Source organism: Macaca mulatta, chromosome 6 (assembly GCF_049350105.2).
Source record: "Macaca mulatta isolate MMU2019108-1 chromosome 6, T2T-MMU8v2.0, whole genome shotgun sequence".
NCBI classification, from domain to species: domain Eukaryota; kingdom Metazoa; phylum Chordata; class Mammalia; order Primates; family Cercopithecidae; genus Macaca; species Macaca mulatta.
The window spans coordinates 138,051,849-138,073,286 of record NC_133411.1 but is presented as its reverse complement, the minus strand read 5'-3'; the positions used below and the strand labels follow the sequence as shown (position 1 = coordinate 138,073,286).

At 39.4% G+C, this 21,438-nt stretch overlaps 1 protein-coding gene across 1 annotated transcript; it reads right to left on the bottom strand.

Annotated features, from left to right (window-relative positions):
• Nucleotides 1–1,988: 1,988 nt before the first annotated feature.
• Nucleotides 1,989–21,291, bottom strand: ISOC1 (isochorismatase domain containing 1). The gene is given in 5 exon segments (NM_001266437.1): nucleotides 1,989–2,788; nucleotides 8,673–8,789; nucleotides 10,355–10,558; nucleotides 10,667–10,786; nucleotides 20,978–21,291. Coding segments are annotated over 5 exon segments (897 nt in total). The 5' UTR covers nucleotides 21,287–21,291; the 3' UTR covers nucleotides 1,989–2,641.
• Between the last annotated feature and the right edge of the window lie 147 nt (nucleotides 21,292–21,438).

Here is a 21,438-nt window from a genome sequence, read left to right as displayed (position 1 = left end):
CAAGTTCTCTATTTATATCAGTTGAAAGAATTTCATTATCCTACAAAGTTACAGATGCTTCCAATTTCAAGGCCTAATGCATTAAAATCAATTTGGTTTTTTGTAATAATAAAGCCTTGTCAGTGACCTGCTTGGCACGAAGTACAAACCAAGAGAGAAGGCAGAATTCACAGTTATTCTGAACTTCAGTATTATATTGACATTCCTGGACCTCTGATATGATTTAATTCAATTCACATTTACTGAGAATTGTATCTGATTTTGTGCCACGTCATAAGTTTCCTAGGGGCATATTTTTATCCTCAGCACAAAACACAATGTTTAGAACCTAGTGGGTCTTCAAAATGTTTCCAAAATGACTATATATAATGCACAATCTCTGCTTTCAGGGAGTTTATAATATCGCAGGAAAGATGGAAATACGACAAACGACAAAATGAAATAAAATACTAAACCACATGGTGGTATCTGTGTTATACAGAGTGGCCACCAGAGATGTTAATGTTGTAATCCCTGGAACCTGTGAATATGTTGTTACATAGCAAAAGAAAACTTAGGTTGCAGGTGGAATAACGTTCTGATCAGCTGATCTTAAATCACATGAGCTCTTAAGTCAGAATGAGGAAGACAGAAGAACGAGTCAGACAGATGTGACATAAGAAGAACCAGATACACCTTTGTTGGCTTAGAACAGGTAGAAATGGGGCCAAAAAAGCAAAAAAAAAAAAAAAAAAATGGGTGAATGCTAGAAGCACAGAGCAGCAAGGAAATAGCTACTTCCGTACAGCCTCCAGAAAAGAACACAGCCCTACTCATACCTTGATCTTAGCCCACTGAGACTCATTTCAGAATTCTAACCAAAGAACTGCGAGAATACACTTGTGTTGTTTTACGACACTGTTTGTGGTACAATAGTTTGTTATGGAAGCCAGGGGAAACTAATCTGGCGTCAAATAATTGGTTTCATCTGTGAAAAGGCTTCACTGTGCTGGTATTTCACTGAGCCCTGAAAGGTTTGGGGGTGCAGTGGAGGAAAACAGTTGTTTGTGAGTTAAATTCTCGCTATTTCAAATATGGTCCTTTCTGAACAGCACTAGTGGAAACTGTCCACTTTTTGGAAATGTGAACTGTCACCTCAGGCTGCACAAGAGACCTACTGAGTCAGCATCAGCATTTTAACAAGATCCTCAAATAATCTGCATTCATATTAAAGTTTGAGAAGCACTAGGTTAAATTTAATAAAAACTTTTTAAAGGTGCAGAAAGCTTTGATTCCTCTTTTTTGACACATAAATGGTTGGAAAAAAGTATTTAAACATACCAGGTTGCTATTTGTTACCACTGCCAATAGGAAAAATAAAAAAATCTACTGCTCTTAATGAAGAAGGCCTTTCACCCTTTAGTAAAATCCATCTGCCCCTATCTACAAAGGATTTTCCTTCTTTGAAAACTCCCATGAGTTGAAAGATTATAAATGTCAAGATTTTATTACCTTAAATAAATATTAGAATCCTGGAAGAATACTCATAGAGCCATCTTGTGGAGGACAAAATAATTTCAATCACAATACATTTTAATTACTTTAATATAAAAGACAGCAATGTTCCACATTTCACATATTTGAAAAACATTTCAAAACCCTCTAATAAGTATTTAACGAAAAAAATGTATCGAAGAGTAACAATGACCACAAAATTAATACTACCAGATCATTACTGATACTTTTTGCATTACAATATTTGGAGAGCAGGTGGAGAAAATATAGAACAGAACATGAACATTTTAAAACGATATTCTACCCAGGCTTTATCTTTTTGCTAAATCTTGTGGACACTAGAAGACATATTCAAGATGGTTGTAAAGATACTCAGCTAAAGTCATACTTCAAAGATGTTAAAACAGCCCTCCACCAATAATATGGCATTGCAAACCCTTCTATCCCATCTGTTTACAAAATTAAACAATGATCCAATGAGCTTTTCTCGGTAAAAGATTCAGTTAAAAGACAGAACATTAACAGAGATTTAGTAACAGTGACCGAAATAAGAAATCGGTGTAATCAAGAAAGATATGTAATTATTCAACATCATTTGGTATGGATACATCAATGCAACTCACTCAGTAAGTGGACAACATTGTGAGGGGAGTGGGTAACATGATCCAGAGTCCTGTGGGTAAATTCATATATAATAATCTTATTCCAATCAATCTGTAAAGTAAGCACTACATCCACATTAACAATATAACATCTTACAGTAATATAAAAGTGAAATCATTATTGGTACTTCATTTTCTTTAAAGTGCACAATTTAAGAAAACTTCACAAGAGTCTGCACTTTTGAAAGATACGATCAGAGTACACAGTATAGACAAAACAGGCACCTTCATTATAATTTTTTTAATAAATAAAAGCACATTAACAAAAAAGGAAGGTAAGCAGCACCAGAAGCCTTTGACATTTGTAACTAAATGCTGGTACCCAAATGGTCTAGCTGGTTAAGTTTCACTAAGAGGCGCAAAAAAGGAGCCATTTTTGACTTAACATTTTAATTCTAGTAGAGATAAGAAGAGCTTGTGTGGGCTTGCAGTCCTTCACCTGACTGTCCTTCACCAGTGGGTAGCGTACCAGTTCTTCAAATGTCCTACACTTTGGAAAGCAGACCCGACTCTGGAGCACTCGCCTTAATTAGATTCTGAATTTCCTTGAATTTTGGATGGTCCTTATCAGCTACCAGCTGAAGCAGAACAGCCTCACTCGTGGTCACTATGATCCCGGTTCGAGCAAGACGCTTGAACAAAAAGATAAAGGCAAATCAAGAAATGAGCATGAGAATGAACACTATTTCGAAAGAGTAAGACTATGCTGGGATGCAATAATTAGTGTCCTTTACTGAAACCATGATTCCCAGCCATAGCGTCAAGTTCAGTGATGGGGATGGATTTCAAGACCGGCCATACCACAAAGTCAATATTATTATTCTTAATATTAGTAAAATGGACTAGGAATGACTAAGACGGAAAAGGTAGCCAATGTTATGACATATGTGTGCCTAGAACAGGAGAGTCATCAAGGCCAATGACTGTAAAACATGAGATAAGAGAAAGAAAAAGAATGGTTGTTACTATATGCCTATCGTTGAACATCTGGACATTTAGTTGTTGCTATTTCCCTGAACACTCCTGGCAGGTTTGTGCTTCATCTCTTATTCATTGACTCAAATGAGGGCTGCTTGTGACTTCTAAATTTATTAAACTTTTATTTCTATTTCTACTACTGAGATTTTTAAAAAAGTGCCTCTGTCCACTTTTCCCCCTCTGTAGTTTAACTGATAATACATGAGATCGTGATGCATATTAATACTTATGCCTGGAACTCCTGGCATTTTGTAGCTCTTTATGTTTTAAAAATGGAGGGGTGTGTAATGTTTCTAAAGCTCCATTAGCTGTGTTATGGATATAATTGTAGCTGCTAGAACATTACATTAGTAATTTACTATCAAATTTCATATAAATTGTCAATTGGATTAAAACTACTATAAGAATTAAAATGATGGTTCTTAATTTCTTTTTACTGCACCCAAACATCTGACCTATGGCATATGAGTCCTTCCTATAATCAAGAGTTCCCTTGTTTAGAAATGACCGGTACTAAAAGAGCTCTCTCTGTGTGAGGAGACCCCCTGTATGATAAGGGAACCATCACTACTGCTGCCATCATAAACATTTTAGTACCATTAAACAAGAGTGTAAAATTCAAGGTTGTGTAAAGTTTCACTGACAGGTCAAGAATGTCCTTGCCAAACTGCCCCAGTGTAATCATAATACTAAGGACAGAAATCTCAAGGAGGAAAAGAGAGAGAAGGGAGAAGAGAAAGGGGAAGGAAGGCAGGGAAGAGAGCAAAGAACAGAAAGTCGGAGGGGACAGGGTAAAGGGAGGAAAGGAGGAAAATAGAAGAATTCTATAGCACAGATACATTCTCTGGATTTATGTGTTATCAGAAATCCCAGGGAAAAAAAGACACAAACTGTTATCACAAAAGCATATATGTAAAACGCATGAAAGAGGAAGTGGTTGGAAACAATTCCTAGGCAAGTCAGAGGAAAAAACCCAGGAAGCACTTGCATAGCTAAATATACTTGCAGAGTGTAAGTCAATCTTCCTTCACTGGCTGTACATCAGCAGACTGAACCTTTCCACTGGCAGACTCTTTATTTTTATCCGTAATGAAGTAGAAGGGAGTATAAGCCACAACCTACTTGTCAGAAAGCAAGCTTGGACCTCAACGACCAGTACAGAAAAGGGTGCAGGGCAGCTAACCAGAACTTGGCAGTTATTTTTAAAAACAAAACAAAACAAAACAAAAACAGCAGGTATTTATGGGGGTTGGGGGCCTGGGGTAAGGCCGTATGCTTAGACACATACCAGGGGTGAGTTATCTCTGAGGATTTTTTTAAGACTTCTGGAAGCCCTAATGTCCTCCTCCTTGCTTTACAGTCAGCTGATTAATCATATCAAAACCATTCAAAACTATGAAAAGATCATGTGCTTGCTTCAGACAGAAAGGCAGATAATAAATGTGATAAGCTGCAGTCCAGTTGTGTGAAAACAGCACTGAATGTCTATTCATTCATGTCCAGCTCTCCCCATCACCAGCTGCCTGCCCTGCCTAGCCCTGCCTTCCTTACTGCTCACTGTTCAATCAATGGACTTGCAATGATTCAGTTTGAATCAAGGACTAAATCACAGGCTTTCAATGTCTGTGAAAGTGCTTTACACTATGTACTCCAATGTGCCAATAAAGGTTAGTTCTCAACAATCTCCCCAGTTCCTTAGTGAGGCAGGAAGGAGAGAAATATGTTCCCAGGTCTAAGGAAGGAATCTGGTGACCCTGGAAGAAGCCTGTCTACAATGTTCAGTCTTCCCTAGGGCTCTACTGACCTGAGCCTGGTCCATTACAGCCTAACAAGCCTCAGTGATGCTGAGACTCAGGTGACCATGGCAGGGGCAGAGTGCGAAATGTACATCACAGAAACACCTTTTAGGAAAGTGAAACCCATACTCTATTACTTTGTTTCAAGATTGAAATGTGGCCAACACTGACTGGGTTTTAAAATAATCTAGCCAGGAACCCGTGTTAGAGAAAGGTGTAGCTTAGCAAACGCAATGGTTTTCAATCTGGCTCTTAGCCGTTCCCACAGTGCCTGCCCTTTCCCAACCAAAGAAGGCGCCTAAGCAGAGAAAGAACAGCAGGAGCTTTCCAAACATACCTAGCAGGTCCCTGCCCACCACCCTGACAGTGCTGGTCCCAAGTCCACTTTCTCTCCTGGCTTAAAATGGAGCAATTAAAACTCCAGCCATTTAATGCACAAGAATACCTGTGCATTAGACTTCTAAAGTTCTCCCCTTATACTTGCAAAACTAATCCAACTAGGCCAAAGGAAAAGAAGGGTTGCTCTGACCCACAAACCTAAAAAATACACGTGCACTAAGTCATGAAAGCCTCAGAGAGGGGGGGCAAAAGACTAAACCCACGAGATTTCCAAGCAACACTAAAACTCCCCATGAGTACAAGGACATCAAGGTCAAGAGAGGATTTTATTCGCTTATTCTCCATGCACTCTGTAATTGTTAATTGAAAGAAGTAATGTCTTTCAGATGACAAATACCCAGAAAACATTTCTTGAATAAAGCACATGCCGCAGACTCTGGTACAGTGAAGTTTCAATAATGCAAACTATGAATCTTAAAATAACCTTAACAGGCAATTCAGCTAGTCTTGGGAATTATCTTAAGCAGTTATGTTCTAAAGGAATAGAGAGGAAGTGAAGTGGACCACAATGGTATTTTAACTTTCACACTTATGGAAACAAACCAGAACACTTAACATTGCCCGCCCCCTGCCCCCGCCCCCCGCCTCAATTTTGGGAACAAGGTAAATTGCCTCTGTATCAAATCAAGACTAGGAAGAAAAAAATCTGCAGTAAGGCAGGTCTTCCCTATCAATCACCACCTGACTCATCTATGATCGGTTTTCCCTTTCAGCCTCAACACTTTAACCCCAGGCAACGCTGCTCCTCCAGGTCCTTCTAAATCCACCCCAGAAAACAGATTCTTTCCCTCCCTTCTCAGAACTTCCAAGAGCTAGTCCCTTCTGGGTCTTAGATGCTATATACTTACACATTTCTGGTGACTAACCTCATGAAGACAACAATCAGTAACAACAAAAAAAGCAGCAGCTAACACCTGAATATCGACTGTGTCATGCACTGCCCTAACTGCTATCAATATATTATCTTATTCCATTCTCACAAAAATCCTATGATCTTGTTGGTATTACCATTTCCATTTCACCAATGAGAAATCTGAGGCATACAGATTACACAACTTGTTCAAGGACACAAATTTACAAAACACCAGAACCTGCGTGCAAACCCACATTATCCCCACATTGTGTGGATTCCTAATCTGAAAGATTACAGACTGCCTCTCAAAGAATGGTTCAGATGGGAATTGTTTTTAATCTGAGTCTTGTGCAAAGACAGAATTGCCAATCAAAATTTTGTCATTAAGTTGCCATAACAAAGACATATCTAAGAAAATATGAATGTAGGAAAAAAGTCCTTGGAAAAAAGTCCTTTTTTACAAGCAAGGAAGTTTGCTTTGTGTTTTTCATTTCTTACCTCCAAAGTTCTGGACCTCAGCATTACAATAAAGGTCTATCCACGGTGGCTTAAAGAGCTGCTTGCTGAGGTGGTGAGGACCTGACAGTGAAGTGTTTAAACTCAGGTTACCAGGAAAACTTGAAAAGTAGGAGTTGATTAACTCATGACTGTAAGAATGGATTAAAGGTCTGGCCAGGTGCAGTGGCTCATACCTATAATCCCAGCACTCTGGGAGGCTGAGGCAAGTAGATCACCTGAGGTCAGGAGTTCGAGATCAGCCTGGCCAACATGGCAAAACCCCAACTCTACTAAAAATACAAAAATTAGCTGGGCGTAGTGGCGGGCACCTGTAATCCCAGCTACTCAGGAGGCTGAGACAGGGAGAATTGCTTGAACCCAGGAAGTGGAGCTTGCAGTTGAGCCGAGATTGTGCCACTGCACTCCAGCCTGGGCAACAGAGCAAGACTCCATCGCTCAAAAAGAAAAAAAAAAAAAAAAGGATCAAAGGTCTTCATTGAGACTGGAAGCAGCAGCAACACTTAGTACCTAACTACCAGAGAATCTAATAGCCTAATGGACTTGAAAATAGCTAAACAAAATAAATAATTTCTATTTGTAATTTCAATATAGGATTCTGCTTCAGCAGTAACAGAGAAGGGAGGGCCAATAAGGACCCTAAAACAACTGCTGTGACCAGCTACCTGCCTGCTTCCCACCACCCTGTGGCCCTGTACTCTTCTCCCTTCTTTCCTCTGATAAGTCCCTCCCCTTTCTCATTTGCTCTACCTTACCACTACCACACACTAGGCTAAAGGGATGAGTTAGCATTCCTACTACAGACAAGGTGGTTCACAGGCCAGACTGTGCATAGGACACTGGAGGGTCTCAACAAAACAAACCCATGTATTTCCCATTCTCAACAAACAGTTAAAGAACTCAGCAATTAAATTCACATGCACATTCCTTTAAAATTATTACAAAATTAGAACTAAATATGAGAGAGAGAGAGATTAAACCACAGTATGGAGTGAGTATTTCCTAGGATTATGTGGTAGTTTGCTTTTTAACAGTCTCGGAAAAGAAAACGCTTGACATCCTATTCTTGGGCAATGTTGACAGAGAATTACAGACTCCCTGATTCCACGGGACATGGTGACACTCTAATGCCAGAGTACCATGAAAACAGTGGATGTGGTGTCCACAGTCAATGACACACCTCCTAGTCCCAGAAATTCAAGTCTGAGGAAATCTAATAGTCATCTCTTAGTATCCACAAGGAATTGGTTCCTGGATGCCACCCCACCCCATACCAAAATCTACAGATGCTCAAGTCCCTGATATAAAATAGCACAGTATTTGTATATAACCTGTGCACATCCAGTATACATTAAATCATCTCTATATTGCTTATAATACCAATACAATGTAAATGCTATGTAAATAGATGTTATTCTGTACTATCATTCTATTTCATTGTTATGATATTATTTTTATTGCTTTTTATTTCTATTCTATTCTATTTATTCTATTATTTTTATTTCTGATATTTTCTATCTGTGGTTGGTTGAATCCACAGACATAGAACCTGCAGATACAGAAGGTCCACTACATGTTAAACCAGGTTAGGCCTGCTCTGTTCTAGCTTTTGGCTAAATGAGTTAAACCCAGTTGAGCTATTTTTAATTTGCAAACCTCTAAACAGTTTAGGTTAGGCTTCTTGGAATATCTCCTAGTTCATGTATAAAACTAGGGCAAACATATGATGAAAGATGCAAAGGACTTTGTGGCAATGCTAGAAACCTAGATCTAAGGAGAAAATGAGACATAAAATAGGATATGGTGGTAAGGCCTTAAGGGTCAGTCAGTATACAGTTGAAATCAATCAGCCTGATGTTGCCAGACCAAACTCAAATTTAGGAGGTAAACATTTCATTACTGTTAAACATCCAGTATTCTTCTAATTTATTTGGAAACCTTGACAAATGATCTATTTCCAAGCAGGACAATTACCTCGAGGGCAAACATCCTGTCCATCATGCTTCTTGATGAGGTGGCATCAGCAACAATATGAACCTCCACTCCTCGGCCAACTAGCTCCAGGGCAGTTTGTTGGATGCACACATGAGTCTAGTAGGAAAGTACAAAAATTGTATGTAATAACATGATAAACTAACAGTAGCTGACAAATGTACAACAACATGATAAAGCAGACAGAGCACTACAAATCATCTAAGGACCCTGTTCTACATCTAGTTTTGCTTCTAATTAGCTAGATAATCTGGAGCATAGAACAGTATCTCTGGCTTTGGTTTATTCATTTGTAAAATCAGGAACTGAATTAGGCCAATGTTTCTGATACTAAGAACCTTAAACATATTCTTAGAGTTCTACAAGAATTTGTTAAAGATTTTGCTTCACGTGGTCTGGATGACCTTCACATAGCTGAATTACTAGCACTCAGTTTTGGTGCAACTTTGAGTTTATTTCTTCATTCACCCTAAGTGTCCAACATGAAGAATGAGTCTGCAGTCTTGCAGACGGAGAACTTAGTGGGAAAACTGAGTCATTACAGGGCACTCTGTAGTAAAGGTAGGCCAAGTTAAAAATAACTTATGACACAGGCAAAAAACACCCAGTTCATATCATTAGCAAATGTATTATACAGATTCCATCTTTGTAAGGACTAACTTGTGACAATTCATTAACAGACATTATAGAGTGAAAACAGGCTTCAACAATAACTGAATCATGTATTACAACCAATGAAAGTACATTTCAATGATGCCACAATGTCAACTTTATCTTCACATGACAAGAAAGTTTTGGAGAATTATCAAATGACACCTCATTAAAATTAGCATTGAAGGACTACTCAAAGATAATTGTGATTGAGCATAAGGTCTAATGATGATGAACAAGCAAAAAAAAAAAGTGCAAAGCCAGCAACAGCACTTGGTACGACATATTTACACAAAACAGGCTTCTTCTTTACTGTGTCAAAATACAGAAATATTGAACACACATCTAAGCCTGAGGAAGTATCTTTCTACTATTAAAATCCACTACTATAAAACTTACCTTCAAATTGTCAAAATCACATTAAATTAATAATTTGATTTCATTGTTTTAGTGTTTTTTTCATTAATTTTTAAAATTTTAGTTTAACAGTTGTTTAAAAGCTAGGAATAAATCAATTGAAATCAGCAATAAGAATCCATTAGTATTTTTCCCCTGTAAAAAGATACATACATGATTTGAAGGACAATGAACTACATGACCTCCAAGGATTTTCTAGCACAAAAATATGACCTAACTGAAATCCTACAACACATATATTAAAATAATGCCTTTGGTGAAAATGTGTTCCAAAAGTAGTAGTTAAAAATACAGGACCAAGAATTAATCAGCTTACATACATTCAAGTCAGTTACACAACATCTCGGTATTTTAGTATCCTCTTTAATATGGGGAGACTACTGAGTATTTAGCTCTTATGTGGCTGTAAAGGACTTAGTAAATAAACAGCTATAAAAGGTTCAGATCAGTGCCATGCAAAGAGTGAACATAATACATGGTGGCTATCTTTCCTCATTATTATGCCTACATGGCACACCATCTACGAAATTATATTCCACAAATATCGAGTTTTCTATAAATAATATTGTGCCTAAATCATAGTAACAGGTACTTACTTCTACTCCAAATAATACAACACTCCTGACTCCGGGAATCTCTGCTAATGCTGCTTCTACTTCTGGTAATACCATTGAAAACTTGGTCTTTGGAAGTACCAGTTTTACACCTGTTAAATCAATTTCTTGAACCGTGCTCCCAAGACCTTTAGGATACTGTTCTGTTACAATAACAGGTATTCCTAAAATCCGGGCCCCTTGCAACTGAAAAAAATAACCAAACACAAAAACAATTAGCTATACATATATATGTGTATATATGAGTATATATCATGATTCAGCAAATATGACCAAATAAACAAACAAGCATACCAGTCTTTGTCCCACACTAATAATATCCCCAAAATACTTGATGGCTGGTCTGAACCTTTCTTGCATATCACAGCAGAAAAACACAGTGCTTGAAGGTGTAAGATTTCCCAGGGTAGTGAGCTGAGGAGAAAAGAAAAAGAATGACTTAGCACTTGTTATACAATGACAATTATTTTCAGTGGATTGTCAGTGGACAATTATTTTATTTTCAATAAAGGAAGAAAAATGGTCCTATTGTTTGAGTCAGTAAGTGAATTTCTACAGCTATTATCCAAAAAAAAAAAAAATCTGAATTACAGGAAAAAAAAAACCAAAAAGATGTTCTCTGAATTGCTTTTCATAGTGGAAATCAGAAATGAACCAACCAACTATACAGACATGGTGTAACACATTTTAACACATTCACATGACAAAACATTCTTTAGCCAATTAAAACATATATGTATATATGTCTTCAAAGAATTCATGCCATCCAAGGAAAAATACTCATAATGTTAATTTTTCAAAAGTGAAGTTCAATAGTATTTCAATAATGTAAAAATATGAGTAAAAGTAGTAGTACATTACAATATTAACAAGTGGTTATATAATTAGGGGTGTTGGTAATTTCTTTTTTTTATATCATTCCTTTATTTTCCAAGTGTTATTTAAACAGATTTCCTGAATGTTATTTAAAGAAGTTTCTTTATAATCAGAAAAAGTGTTACAATAGAAAAAAATCTGATGTTGCTGCTTGTAAGTATAAAAAGTAAAACTTAAAATATTTGTAGCAGGAACATAAAAACTAAAAACAAAAAACAGAAGCAAATCCAGAATTACTGCTATCAAGATAGAAATATGCATATGCTATTCTCAAGAATAACTTTCAGAGTTCAAACAAAATGCAGCGAAATGATACTAAGCACACCATTGCTGTTAAATGAACTGTTGTCTACTTCACAAGGAAGGGACCCATATTTGACATCTCCATTCTTAAACTATAGTTATCACAATAAGGAAAGTCAATGAATTAAGACGAAAAGTGGATAGATTTCCAAACCTCGTATTAATTGCTGTAGTTGGTCTATAACAATTTGGGCTCAATATGGATCCACCAAAAAGCAAAAATCACCACTAAATATAAGAATTTACTCTCACTGGATTCTTAAAAGTCTGAGGTGCTTTTCTTTCTTTTGCAAATTGCAGGAAGTTCTGTAAAGGATGAGTACTGGTCCTGAATGAACCACTATCAACACCCTTCCTAACCGCTCCCTTAAATCATGCCTCTAATTATCCTATTTTGCTTCCCCTAAAACCACCTACAGATAACGATTATTAATAATATTCTAGAGGAGTCTATGTCCAGATTATATGGTGTGGCTGCACCACCAGCACAGGCTTAGACTCTCCTTAGTGTCTCTGCAGGTGGTTGACTCTTCGGAAACAATTACTACATGAATTAAATTAACCATTAAGAAATATTTAATCCTTAATGATGTAACTATTCTAATTGGTTTGCACTTTGTTTGATCTATGTTCTGGTCTGAAGTACCCTGGCACTTTAATCTCCCTCTGGTACTGACTCTATAGATGTGTATTAATTAGCCATGCACAATCCAATACCAAATTCATGTTACCATGTGAGAGCCACCTGTAATTCTTACCCTATGTATAGGGTTTTCCTCCTTTTCCAATAAAGTATGATTAAAATAAATTCTCAAGCATATTATATATTCTAGCTTTGGCTGTTTCTTTGCTTAATTTTTAATGCAAGTATTATGCCTCCACTTTGGTCATTTTCAAAAGCAGTGACTAGGATCTTACATATAAATATAAATGCATTGCTGGGAAGGCCAATTTTTGTGCATTTAGGATACTATTTTAAAAACCAATCACTAAATTATCTGTAAACATCAAATATTGACTCAAAAGGCTCAATATCTACATTTTTATAAATTTGAATAATGGACTCCTAAGCATCCACAACGTGTTTAGGGCACACTACATAAAGCAGTTTGCCTGCAGCAGGCCTATTGAAATAACCGTAATGCAACTAAGCCAGTCTCACCATGCCACAACAGGTGAGAACCAGCAAAAAAAAAAAAAAAAAAGTATGAAAAATAAAATTCCTGGGCAGTTGCGTAAGTGTGGTGGATGCCATTCACTAACATGCTTAGAGCTTACACTTGCTTAGAATTCCAGCTCTCAGATCCTATTTTATACTGTATTGACTACCTCTGTATACATTCCTAACAAGTTTCATTGTCTGGATTCTAAATTAACAGAAGGTTATAAACAGCAAATCAGAAAGGAAACCGCTGGAGGCAGGCAAACTGATAGCAGCAAGAAATGATGGCTGACAGAGAAAAGATTCAAAATACAATAAAAACAGATCAAAACTCAAATAATGCTACAGTCTAGACCTCCAGTGGAGGAGTAACAAGCTGTTCTAACTTATAAATTAGGAAAACATCATTCCAGCACCCTAATTAAGAAACTGTTAAATTATATATTTCAGAAGGACTACATTATAAAATGGTCAAGACATTTTTAAGTTGAGGTGTTTAAAGGAATAAATGCTTACCTACCCAGGAATCCTAAATATCCACAGTTGTGGTCTCCAGTTCTTGCTAGCTGATGTTTCCTGCCCTTCATTTTAGCCATGAGTTCTGGACAGGGGACCGCATCAGATGTGTCATATTAGACACAAATTGAGGTCAAAAATATAGCCCTAAAATCCTCACTGCCCTGCGAAATCTCTCTTGTATAGAAACTTACCATCCACAAACTCAGTAAACAAAGAAACCACAGAGAATACAGTGGCAAGGAATGTTTTTAAAGCAGAGTACAGGTTACAATTTACCGAATAAAAAATACCCTACCTTTCATAGACATTCTCCACATGCTCTTGAATACAATGTGGAGAGTATCTGTGTAAGGTGTTTAACTTCCAACATCCTCTTGAATGTGACTGCACTTAGTACTTTGCTTCTTAAGAGTAGAGTATAAAGGGGGAAGAGTAACTTTACAGTGGAGAGACCTGAGGACTATGTCTCAGCCAGGTGATCAAGATTAATGTAATTAATGACACCATGTTAATAACATGTACCCTTGATATGATGTGACGAGAATGAACCTCATGACCTTCCTCTTGAAATTTCACAACCCCGGTCCAACAATGAGAAAAACATCAAATGAATCAAAACTGAGGGACATTCTACCAAAATATCTGACCAGTGCTCCTTAAAACTGTCAAGGTTATTAAAAACAAAGTCTGAGAAACTGTTACAGACTAGACGAGTCAAAGGAGACAAGACAACTAAATGTAATTGGTATCCTAGATTGGATTTTGGAACAGAAAAAGGACGTAAGGGAAAAGCTAGTGAAATATGAATAAAGTGTGGTTAACAGTAAAGTACCAATGTTGGTTCTTTGGTTGTGACAAATGCATTCCAGGAATATCAAATATTAATGTTAGGGAATCTGGCTGGGCATGGTGGCTCATGCTGGTAATCCCAGCACTTCAGAGGCCAAGGTGGGAGGATCGTTTAAGCCCAGGATTGCGAGAGCAAGGCCTAGGCAACACGGTGAGACCTTGTCTCTATAAAACATATTTTTTTGAGACACAGTCTCACTCTGTCGCTCAGGCTGGAGTGCGGTGGTGCGATCTCAGCTCACTGCAACCTCCACCTCCCGGTTCAAGTGATTCTTGTGCCTCAGCCTCCCAAGTGGCCAGGATTACAGGCGTGCGTCACTGCACCCAGCTGATTTTTGTACTGTTAGTAGAGATGGGGTTTCACCATATTGCCCAGGCTGGTCTTGAATTCCTGGGCTCAAGTGATCTGCCTGCCTTGGCATCCCAAAGTGCTGGGATTACAGGCATGAACCACTATACCCAACCTACAAAATATATATATATTATATATATATTTTTTTTTTCCTCTTTTCTTTCTTTTTTGATTAGCTGAGCTTGGCGGTCCAGCTCCTCAGGAGGCTGAACCTCTGAGATCCTCTGAGAATGGGAGGTTGAGGCTGCAGTCCAGCCTGGGCAACAGCGCAAGACCCTGTCTCACAAACAAGCAAAAACCAACAGGGAATCTGGGTACAGGAATATAGGAACTCTGTACTATCTTTACGACTTTATTGTTAATCTAAAGCTATTGTAAAATAAAAAGTGTTTTTTTTAATGGCCTCCCTATGCTATGGTAGTTGGGGGAATAACCTCTATACTTTACAAACAGAAAGGAAGTTTTGTGGCTACCAAAAACATACTGAAAAACTTTATTCATGTCCAACCAATCCTCCCAAATCCTCACCCCAAATCCACATGAATTCCAACAGGCTGTTAAAATCACACAACTCTCTACATTTCGGAAGTTTCTTACTTTGACTCATGAAGTTCTCTTAAACCAAAATCTTTAAAGTAACTAAAAATATCTCCAGTAGCCAAACTTTTACATGTTGCAACTGTGAGACAGTCAGTCCTGCCTCAGCAAATTAAAAGTGGACTGGACCAAATGTCACCAGGAGTAAAAGCATAGCAATTACAGATCTATGCATATTCAAGGAATATAAACAAATCACATATAAATATATGCCTACACACTCCGACAAACACATTTGCATGATACATATACAAATACATATATATATATATTTAAATACAAAAACATGATCACAACCAATGGCTTCCTCAAGCAAGAGTTTAAGAGATCAGATTCAAGTATAAATATTTTGTCCACTTTCTTAAGAATTGTCATAGCTGGGATTTGACCTTAGATTTCATACTCAAAAGACCTTTCACATCACCCAGCCCCATAGCAAATTACTATAGCAATTTGGAATAATTAAAATTTGAAACTGTAAATGTGATGTTTAAAAAATTTGGTAGTCAATTAGAGTCACAAAATAGGCATGATCTGCCTGGGAGAAAGTCTGGAAGGGGACCTGGGGGATCATTATTTCACTCCCAAGTGTTTCTGAGGAAATCCGACGACCACAGCTATAGTAAGGCCTGGCTCCAATGTCAACTCACAATAGAGGTCTGTGATGTGACTCCCCCAGGTTACAATGATTCTCTTTATAGCAGAAGCCTCAGTAGGCATTAGAATCTGAATCCAAATCTCAATTTCACTAATTTCGATTACATGAACTTAGGTAAATATCTCCAAATGCAACTTCCTTATCTATAACACAGCAAGGAAAACAGTATCTACATTATAGGGGTATTTCAAGGATTAAATGGGCTTCATATAATCAATCAATAAATTTATTAGGCTATTCTGATGTCCCTCATATATGAAAAACTATACTATAAAACTCAGCATATGTTAAAACTTACCCTCTAATGAGGATAAATACAATTAAGATCCCTTTAGAAACCTATAAATATATATAGGAATGCTAACATTGCGTAACTTGTTATGTTAACATAATAAGCAGAATAAGGAAAGTGAATCATAAAGTAATTCATAAAGTAGATTTCCAGATGTTACCAAAACCTTACCAAATCACTGAAACAAGACTGTTCCTGGAAAAACAGATCTGGGTCGTTTTAGTTTAGGCTGTGAAATAATACTTATTGGCTCTTATTTTTACAACATATTCACCTATTGTAAACACTGATGTCACAGGCATAAGGTTACAACCCTAGCTTATCAGATAAGGTATGAGTTTTCTAAATCCCCAAAAGAGGCCAGCTGTCTCCACCCACCCCAGGGGTAAGGACTGAAGGACTTCTTAAGACTGTGCCTCAGACTGGGGTGAAGGTGAAGCTAGACAAGCCCAGGACCACAAGGACATTTGAATCTACATTAGGATTCCCTTGGTTAACTAAATGCAAGAAAAAAAATTCAAAATTCAGATTATAGCTCCTACTCTCACAGTTTATTTATAGGTAGCTCTAATGTATTCACAAGGAACAAAAAAGGATACAATGCTTTAGGTATTATTCTGGAATGTTAATTTTTTTAAGTGACACACATCAAACCAGTGGGGTGGAGACAATACAACAACCTCAGGATCCAGCTGTCTCTTCACTGAGCATTATCTCATCTACCCACTCTTCCTGCCATGCTCCTGAGGCAAAGGTCCTGTAATCAAAAACCACTACCTTCAAACTATCAAGCCAAAGGCAGACAAGGTTCCTTTCCTCCTGCCTTCCCTCCCTTCCCACCATGAACCTGTCAGTCTCTTCTAGCTATAAAATGTTCATGCCCCTGTTTAAAATAATAATAATGGCAATAAACTTCCAAGAAAATGAAAGCTGGAGCAAAATGCCCTGCCAGTTAATCATTTTGGGAAAAGGTCAAAATAACCTTCCCTGGGAAGCCCTTATCTTCTGGCCACAGAAAGCTGCCAAAGCCTTCCATGCTATGTACAGAAGTAAAATCCCCTCACTGGCATCCTTCTTACACTGTCCATTTCCTCCTCCCTTCTCCCAAGGCTGTGTCTTTGCTGGCCACAGGCTGGAAAATTCACTGGTGGTGGCATGATACCACATTTACGTAACTTCCCATAGTTAAATGTTTCCTTTAGTTAAAACTTAGAAAATACCTTTTGAAAAATTAAAACTTTCAAGTCATAAAAATGACCTAAATCCCCACTATATAATCCTCTCATTTACATTCTTTCCTGTGTCTCAAAATTCATCAGATTTCAAGCATTTAGCTGCAGACATACAAACTAAGCATGAAACATGAGCTATGCCTTCATCTACCTGAGCTGTCAGCAGACATTGTTACTTTGACAGAATATTTGAGAAAATAAGTCACCAAAAACTTACCACAGCCTAATACTGGCAATGGGGGTTTTAAGGATCAGTTCTCAGAACCACTAACAAGCACGGGTGCAGTGTGTGGCAAAGGCAGCCACTGTGTTTCACAAGGTCATCAGCCACAGCTGTCAGAACAAGCATGAAGGCAACTCACACCACGGCGCAAATGAAGAATACATTCTAGGCTAACAGTACGTGAACCAGGGCCACAGAGACTCCAGGGCCCAAGTGTGGAGAAATAATAAATCGCTATTTACGCAATGAACTACATGTGGCCAAACCTGTGCTCTTTGTCCCTGCCTTCAAGAAGGGGCCTAACATCCCCAGTAACATGGACTCACTGATGGGCCACCTTGAGTCTTCCTAAGTGACAAGCCATTTATTCCAAAGAACAAGGAGCAGCATCAAGACAAATGAACAAACAAGAGCTCAAGTTTGTGGCTTGTTTTCCAGACTGCTCAATTCTCATTAAACATGCAAGCAGTAGTGCTGTGTTTGGCTGTAAGTGACTCTCCGCATATGCCTGGCTAGCTCCTCCACACGCATTTGCGGAGAACCTAGCCAGGCATATTAGGAGACTTGCCACGTAAACTGCAGCAAGTTACTCACCTCCACTTCCCTATGTTCTTCTGCACTTCTTCAAAGTGAAAGTTTCATTTATTAGGTAAGGAACAAGAATTGAATCCAAGTTTGCATTCACTATGCCAGGCACTTAAAGCTGCCACTCACATGTTTGTGGAATGAACTGTATGGTCTCTTATAGCCATAAAACATCCAAGTCTCTAGGATTATACTGTTAGGTTACAAAGAATATACTACAGTAGTCATGAGAATTATCATGACTTTCTGAGATTATACACACATATGCATATGCATGTATGTGTGTATATGTATCTCTCTCTTCTCATATAGACATAAATAGGTATCAGAGGTATATACGGTATATACTGTGCGCATATCTATGTATATGTCCCTTTCCTTTATCTACCTCTAAGCTAGGAAAGGCATCTGAAGAATTCAAAATATAACTACTAAAATGAGATAATATAGAAGAGAAAATATTTTAAAGAATTAAAGGCCGGGCGCGGTGGCTCAAGCCTGTAATCCCAGCACTTTGGGAGGCCGAGACGGGTGGATCACGAGGTCAGGAGATCGAGACCATCCTGGCTAACACAGTGAAACCCCGTCTCTACTAAAACTACAAAAACTTAGCCGGGCGAGGTGGCAGGCGCCTGTAGTCCCAGCTACTCGGGAGGCTGAGGCAGGAGAATGGCGTGAACCCGGGAGGCGGAGCTTGCAGTGAGCTGAGATCCGGCCACTGCACTCCAGCCTGGGTGACAGAGCAAGACTCCGTCTCAAAAAAAAAAAAAAAAAAAAAAAAAAGAATTAAAAATATAAAGCTATGTAAGTGCAAAAATATAACTAATGCTTAAGAATTATTAGACCAGTTGGTGGAAAAAATATCTTTTGAAGATGGAATAGAGTAATGCTACTGTTATTTTAAACCTCACAAAAAAATGAACTATACATAATCTATACCAAGCAAAACATTTCAAAAGCCACAGGTGACCAGAATTACACAACGCCTTTTGAGAATGTACAAGCATTTTCAGGTACATACATTTTATTAATTTCGAGAATGTTTTTAAGAGTTGCCAGACCAAGGTCCTGAAATTTTCAAATATAAAAATCCTACCTTGGATGGGGGGGAACTCTCACAGAGCTGGGGGCTAGTTTAGAATAGCATTATCTTAGATAAGAGCCCAGCCTCCCTCCCAGCCATAACAGGAGATGCTTCATAAAGAAGTCTGCATCCTAAGTATAATCCCAGACCTCCGCAGTTAGTATTTGGATTCTAGCCTTTATAAATGGACTTCTCGAAGGTGCATCCAACATTTGAGTATTCTGGCAGCAGTAACGTAAAAGGACTGACAAAGAAGGCTGCAGAGAGATGCCAGACACGAAAACGCTGGAAGATATAAAAATGGGGAGTCTTAAGCACCTAAGAACTGCAATTCCCTGTCTGGGCAGCAGGTCAGATTCTGGGGTATCAGATCACTGTACCCGGTTCCAGGTTCTCCAGTGGTAGACAGTGCAGTCTCTCAGACTTTGTCCTCTGAATGCAGAAACTTTATCCAAGCTAAAGTACCTGCTTTGGACACTTCTGGCACAGGTGTTGGGGTGACAGGAAACATCATCAATTCAGCTGCCAACTACAGCTGAAAAAAACTAGGGAATAATCATAAGAAAATGGCACTGTTAATGGGTACAAAAAACAAAGTTAGATAATAGGAATAAGGTCTAGTGTTCAGAAGCACAATAGGGTGACTATAGTTAACAATAATTTATTGTATATTTCAAAATAACTACAAAAGTAAATTTGGAACAAACAAACAAATGATAAATGTTTGAGGTGATGGATATTCCAATTACCCTGATTTGATCACTACACTGTATGCTTGAAACAAAATATCATGTCTCCTATATATATGTACAACTATTATGTGCCCATAAAAACTAAAAACAAAAAAGAAAGAAAATGAGTGTCATTTTCGCTCACCGCGAAAGCCCTTAAATATTAAAATCTCTTTTATCCCCGAATCCCACATTTCAGTTTGGTCTTCTGAAAAAAAATGACTTATCAGTTTCTCAGCTAAAGAAATGATATTGACAGTGCACTACCTAAATTATACCTTATATTCTTTCCTTTCCAAAATACAAATTCGCCAAGTGAACGCTCTGATCCTAAAGAGGGCGGGAGATTAACCCGCCTAGCAGGAGAGCACAGCTTAAAATAAATGCTTGTAAGTAGTCCTCAGGTAGAACAACTATCCCAACCAGCAGGCCCAGGAACTCAAGGTCTAGCTTAAGTTGGGTATTTGTATTTAAGAAGGAATTACAATCCTGGAGTCAAATGACTTTTTCAAAAAAGGCGACAAAATATAATCAAGTCAGTAGACACTTTACTAAGAGGAGGCTAAGCAAATGGTTATTTGCTTAAGGTTAGGGCGCTCTTAAGCCCAAGGACCCAAGAGCCTGGGAAGGCGGAGGGCTGGGGGAAGGGTTTGACTCCCGAAGTTTGCGTTTCCGCAAGTGGTTAACTTAACTCTAGGAACAAACCCTAAGACCAGTGCTTCCCACAATCTCATTTCCCCCCATTCTGCATCACCCATCACCCCCCCCCAAAAAAACAGCTACTACAGCACAGCCCTTTGGTTACGCAGGAGACTGACTGGGACCTGCTCCTGGCATAAAAAGCGACTGCGGGCGACCAAGGACCACACACGTGGGGGCGTTCGCGGGCGCTGAAACCAGCTGCGAGGCCCACGTCCCCGCCGGGGATAGCTGGTGACCATCACCTTTGGACAGGGGCATTCCCCAGCCGGCCCCGGAACTTGCGAAAGCCGCGCAGCCCTTCGGACTCAGCCACTCGTGCAGGGCCCGGGGCCCGGGCGGCTCGGGGCACCTGAGGAGCGCGGCGAAGGCGTGGACGGGGACGGGGACAGCACGGGGAAGACTCGGGAACAGGGAGGCGCGCGGCCTCCCGCACGACCCACCTGGATCTGCAGCGGCACGAGGCGCACCTTGCAGCGCTCGCTCACCGCGAAGCCCTTGGGCAAGTCCACGTACTGGCCCCACTCCTCGGCGAAGAGCTGCACCACGAATTTGCGGTGCATGTCGATCTGGTCACCGTACAGGCTGAGGAACTTCTGGATGAGCAGCTCGTAGCCCGCGCCGTGCGGCACCGACAAGGGTCGCGCGAAGACAGAGAAACAGAAGAGCACCGGGACCGTGCCCGACGGCGCCCCCGCGCCCACGCCGCCACTATTGGGGAGCGCAAGGACCGCCGGCTCCGCAGCCGCCATGTTCCCCTGAGCGTCTGCGAGCTCCGAGGCCGCCGAGGCGCACCCAGCCGGCCGCCGCGGCCCCGCCTCCCGGCGCCGCCAGCCCGCCCGCCAGCTCGCGGAGGCGAAGGGGCGGGTCCTGACGACCGCGGTTCTTGCATTCTCCTCCCCGC